General features: G+C 41.6%; 1 protein-coding gene across 1 annotated transcript; it reads right to left on the reverse strand.

Annotated features, from left to right (window-relative positions):
• Positions 1–256: 256 nt before the first annotated feature.
• p2ry4 (pyrimidinergic receptor P2Y4) lies at positions 257–5,031 on the reverse strand. The gene is made up of 2 exons (XM_056600301.1): positions 4,240–5,031; positions 257–3,983 (listed from the first exon to the last, which is right to left on the reverse strand). The coding sequence occupies exon 2, from the start codon at positions 3,942–3,944 to the stop codon at positions 2,835–2,837; it is 1,110 nt and encodes a 369-aa protein (XP_056456276.1). The 5' UTR covers positions 3,945–3,983; positions 4,240–5,031; the 3' UTR covers positions 257–2,834.
• Between the last annotated feature and the right edge of the window lie 478 nt (positions 5,032–5,509).

The following is a 5,509-nucleotide window of genomic DNA, read 5'->3' on the forward strand; positions in this document are numbered from 1 at the left end:
TGGAATAACTTCTGAAGCCAAATGACGTAAACTTTGGTTATCTATTTCATCAAGATAATCAGGTTATCAATCTAGATTGAAAAATGAAGGTATCTTTTTTTAGACGGCATGTAAAGTAATTAGAGGTAGTAGTTTCATTCTTATTTCAAACAACATATTATGTAGCCTACATGTATACATAGTCGGCCGTTGCTTACTTCCGTAATTCAGAACATTTGCATGTTTGCAAATTATTTAATAAAATTAATAGAGTAGGCCTACAGGCAAAGTCAGTAAGAGTGGTTTTATAGCCTTATCCTACTTAGTTTTAGGCAATGCTTTAATTGATTAAAATGATTAATTCTGTCCATTTTACAAGTTCAACAGAAATCAATCACCCCACATCCGACAATGAGCCATTATGACAAGACATGTAACTCAAAGAAGCTAAATAGCTCGTTTGGAAATTAAGGTAGCCTAAAATGTGCACAGCAGGCAGTTGTCAAACAATCATTTCACCACCATTGTGTCCCGCTTGAGGCGTAAATGACACCTGTTATTACGTTGTTGTCCCGAGGCCATTTGCAATTTGGCTATCCATCACTCCTACCTGTTACTGAAAAAGTAATTTGATGGTTGGGGTCTCTTGACGTAGCACGCTCGGCCACTTGGAGGCGCCCTTACGCTGACCTAAAAACCTTGACCCCGAGGAAAACAAGCGACAACGTGTCAATCATGAGGGGCAGCTAGAGTCTAATTGTTAAGCTTCTATTTCAGTAGTTTATTTATTAGCTCTTATCCTTGAATCGCTAAAGTTTAGCCTTGTCATTGCCCTTACCGGTGTGAAATGAATGTATGGCACAGGTACAAAATCCAGTAGGGGAAACAATATTGAATTTGCCTTACACAAACATTTGGATAAACATTGCCGGAAAATAATAAAATAGAAAACAATAATAATTAAACTGAATGTATTTATGAAAATCTAAATTCAAATTATGTCAAATGTCAGCGTATAAGTGGCCCTTTGAGCGGGTCCCTGACATCCATTTCCTACAATTTAAGTAACAAATATAAATAATTTGAGTATTAAATGGTAACCTCAAAACCGCAGGTAACACATATGTGCTATGTATTTAATAAACTAATTTCCTCCATAAGAACGGTTTAAACAATTAAATTAAAGGGACATGTCAAGATGGTAGGTCTAAGTGTGGAGTAGTTGGCGTTGCTTTATTTAACAAATTGAATTCAAACCCATTTTATTATATTTGTATTCTATTTATGTATACACTTGGGTCCTTATCATAGAAATATATGAAATAAGCTAAAGTGCATCAACTACATGCCTTTTATAAAGTAAGGGAAAATAGTTTTATTACCAAATGTTTAATTAATTATACTACAAATTTTGAAAAAGTAAAATGAAACACAAAATCCACCTTCCTGTTACCTAATTAAATATGAGTCCTATAAAATATATGGATAATTATTCCAGGGATTTATATAAATATGTATTATTAGTTTAACTCAAACTCATAATACCGTCCTAAATCCTTACTACCTACTTTTAAATTAAGGATGTAATGTTTACTGTGAAGGTTTCTTATATCCTGTATTATGTACCTTTGTAGCATGTAGGCCTATGACCTTACAGGGTAGGGGATAATAGGTCCTCTTGACAACCTTACATCTCTTCATGATTCTTCTTTCATAGGCCAGGGTTTTCTTGTGTCAAATAGAATATTACAAATTAATTCATCTACATTCACACACACACACACACACACACACACACACACACACACACACACACACACACACACACACACACACACACACACACACACACACCTTAAATCACAAATACTTCATATATTCAGAAAAACAATCATTGCATACCAACTATATGACAGTTAATATAGTTATACATATACAAGTATATTGGTTTATATACCAAAAATGCTGAACCTCAAAACAGTTCACATAATTATACTTATAACAGAAAAACAATACATCATAGACACAGACAGATTCGACGTATACAGCGAGTGTAGAAAGCACATAGATCTTCCCAGCATTGTCCCCATACGGTGCCAAGATATTAGGAAATTGCGTAATAGTGGTTTCCAAAAAGAAAATAACCCCGATGCAACCAAATCGGTTCAACCACTAGAGGGCAGTGAAGGGAAAGCCCATTTATCCCCTCCAGGGGTTATCCAAAGAGGCGTGGGCTGTTCAGTATTTGTCCTTAGCCTCGGCCAGAACTAGTCTGGTTCCCAGCTCTCATTCAGCTCAAATGTAACAGCGTGCAGATGCAAGAAGCAGCTGTTCATCCTAGGGACCAAATACTAACAGCTGGAGAAAGAGGCTCTGCAGGCTTTGGTTTGTTTATTCTTATTTTTAAGAGTTAAATATAATAGAACCTCACATTACCTCATGTCTAACAATCATTTTAGACATAATATTACCAAACAGCTGGTCAGAGTCACGGTTCATAAACTGCGTATTTTACTTTTATGGCATGACAAACATTGTTATCGCACAACAGAACAGACAAAATTATATTTTTGGTATCACTTGAAAACATGTGTGCTCACCCAGCGCATTATATCCCACTATAGCAGGGTGCCTTCCAATAAAGGCATAATGCCATGTCACGCCCTGAAACCACAGTCCACAACACAATAGTGTTCATGACAGTGTTCTTTTGTGGTACCGCTTGGACCAGTCCCTGCAAAATATGTACCTCGAATATCTAGTGCTTGAACTAGAAACGTTCAATTCTCGGTTCAAATGTACGTAGCCAGGCGATGAGCACAATATACGTAGATAAAACAAAAACATGTTCAATTCTATCCATCTCCACTGGGTTTGGAGTCAGTGTCCTTCAAGGCCAGCGGGATGGCCGGGTTGGCCTTGTTGTTGTTGTTGTTGCGTCTGGTCGCGGCGTGTCCCTCGGAGGGAATGGAGCTGATCACCCTTCTGTTCCCCGTGAGGGCAGACAACAGCTTGGAGCGGTACTTGTCGCCGGCCAGGAAGTACAGGACGGGGTCGATGCAGCTGTTGACGCTGGCCAGCGGCCGGGTGATCTTGTAGGCGAAGTTGATGATGTTCAGCAGGCTGCAGTCCAGGTGCAGCACGCGCGCCGCGTAGTACAGCGTGCGCGTGACGTGGAACGGCACGAAGCACAGGGCGAACACCGCCAGCACCACCACGATCATCCTGATGGACTTCTGCCGCGACGAGGATCCCTGCCGGCTCTGGGACAGCCCCTTCTTGGGCCGGCACAGCGCCCGGGCCATCAGGCAGTAGCACACCACGATGACCAGGAAGGGCACGCCGAAGAGGAGCACCATGACCACCGAGCTGTAGTCCACGTACTGGTCGAAGAACCCGTGGCTGGTGGTGTCGTGGCAAATAGTGTCGTTGTCGCGCCGCGAGGTGGTCACGAACATGAAGTTGGGCACCAGGCAGATGGTCACCGCCAGCCACACCAGGCCGCACACCAGGTGGGCGTGGCGCGGCTTCACCAGCCGCAGCGCTTTGATAGGGTGGCAGATGCCGAAGTAACGGTGCACGCTGATGCAGGTGAGCAGGAGGATGCTGCAGTAGAGGTTGGCGTAGAAGAGGAAGCGGACGCTCTTGCAGGCAAACAGGCCGAAGGGCCAGTGGCTGCGGTTGGCGTAGTAGTAGATGAGCGTGGGCAGGGACAGGACGTACAGGAAGTCGGAGAGCGACAGGTGGAACATGAACACCGTGTTGGTGTTCCACGGGCGCATCTTGGTGATGAACACCCACAGGGCCATGGAGTTCAGCAGAAAGCCGAACACAAACACAAGGCTGTATGACACTGGCAGCAGAATGTATTTAAACTCCTCATCAAAGCGGCAATTAGAGTTAAAGTGTGTGCTGAATAACGTAGACCGGTTCAGTCCTTCTTGGGTGTTGAAAACATCATCCATGATATGATTGAAAATGGCACTTGGACTAAATTACAACACCTATAAAATAAGGGAGAAAATTAAGATCATTTAATTAACATGTGGAATGTGATTAACAGCAAAAAAGCCATCCAGGCAGATTTAATTACTACATCCTCTATGGGTTTTACTTTCCAGGAGCAGACATCACCGAGACAGACTAAATTGTTCAACATCTGAAGGCTACACAAACACATAACTGAAAAAAGACTCGACATTGGGGTTGCTTATATTGTAACATTACTGAGATTGAGTGCTTTATTGAGTGGTTACTTACCAACGGCGTTTCACAATGGAGGCGGTAAACTAGACTACTCCCGATTGTAGAGTTAGGAAAAAAAAAAAGTCGTACGCCGTATCCACGCTGTGCCTGCTCCGGAATGCCCTAATGGTCGAACCCAAATAGTATCTGCCTAGCGATGGTATCTCCTACACCCCTCCAATCCAGTCAGGAAACCTTTTAGCCAGTCAGATTTCGAGGGATGTCACCGTTTACTCAACCGCTCGAACTGCAAGTGAAAAGGCTACCAAACCGTGACAGGGAGCCATGTGATTGAGATCTAGGAAGTGGAGTTGCTGAGGAGGGAATCATGCAGGAGCCGATAGCAGAAACAAACCTATGGTTTCACATCGGACATTTGACTCCGGCGTGGTTCAAAGTGTAGGCCAGGCGGGTAATTAGATTCAATGTGCTATTATAATATTATTCAAGACCAATCTAGACTTTCAGATGAATTTAGTTTTTGTTTGAAAACTCTGTTTTAGTTACTTTTTTCCAAATAAGTTTTAAGTTATTCTATTTGGCTATGTATATGTAATATATGTAAACTGAAACTAAAACATGAACAATCTACCCGAATAGATTAAACTCATTTTAGAAATAACTTATTTTCACAGTAGGACTGACACAGGTGTAGCTCATAAAATTGATCAAGGGTCCAATATTGAAGCATGGCCGTGCCGCAATACAGACCAACCAATCAAGTCAACATGCGTTGGCCTTATGATGCTGCTGCGACACACATCATATAACCTACCTCATTTCAAAAGGACAGGGACATGAAGCTACCTATTTGACTACTTAATAGTGATAAACTCACTAGAATTACACTTGTTTGGGTGCAAATACATGAAAACGAATTGCATTAATTGTATGTTTTTTGGTCTATATTGTGTTATTGAAATAATTCAACTAATAATATGCTGATAATGTATATTATAACATATCAGAAGAAGCTAATGTTTCCATGACAGTCGGGTTGATTGTATACAGCTTTTGGGCATTGGGAATGCTGACTGCCGTAACAGTATATTTTCCAGAAGTAGCCTTGACGGTGAATACCTGATGTCAGGGATGTGTTGGCTCATGCCTTTAATAAGTAACTTCTACAAACAGACTCGAACTCTGTACTTTCACTCTAGCTCTCCGTCTCCCGTTAACGTATATAAATTAAGTCTCCCCCCCCCCCCCAACACACACACACACACGTTCAGTAAACAACTAACTTGTAAACTAAAAAAACATGGAATCAGGTCACAATAAAAGT

Source organism: Gadus chalcogrammus, chromosome 10 (assembly GCF_026213295.1).
Source record: "Gadus chalcogrammus isolate NIFS_2021 chromosome 10, NIFS_Gcha_1.0, whole genome shotgun sequence".
In the NCBI taxonomy this organism is placed as follows: domain Eukaryota; kingdom Metazoa; phylum Chordata; class Actinopteri; order Gadiformes; family Gadidae; genus Gadus; species Gadus chalcogrammus.

Bases quoted from the DNA above. Each gene is read 5' to 3' on its own strand.
- p2ry4 (XM_056600301.1), bottom strand. From the start codon at position 3,944: ATGGATGATGTTTTCAACACCCAAGAAGGACTGAACCGGTCTACGTTA.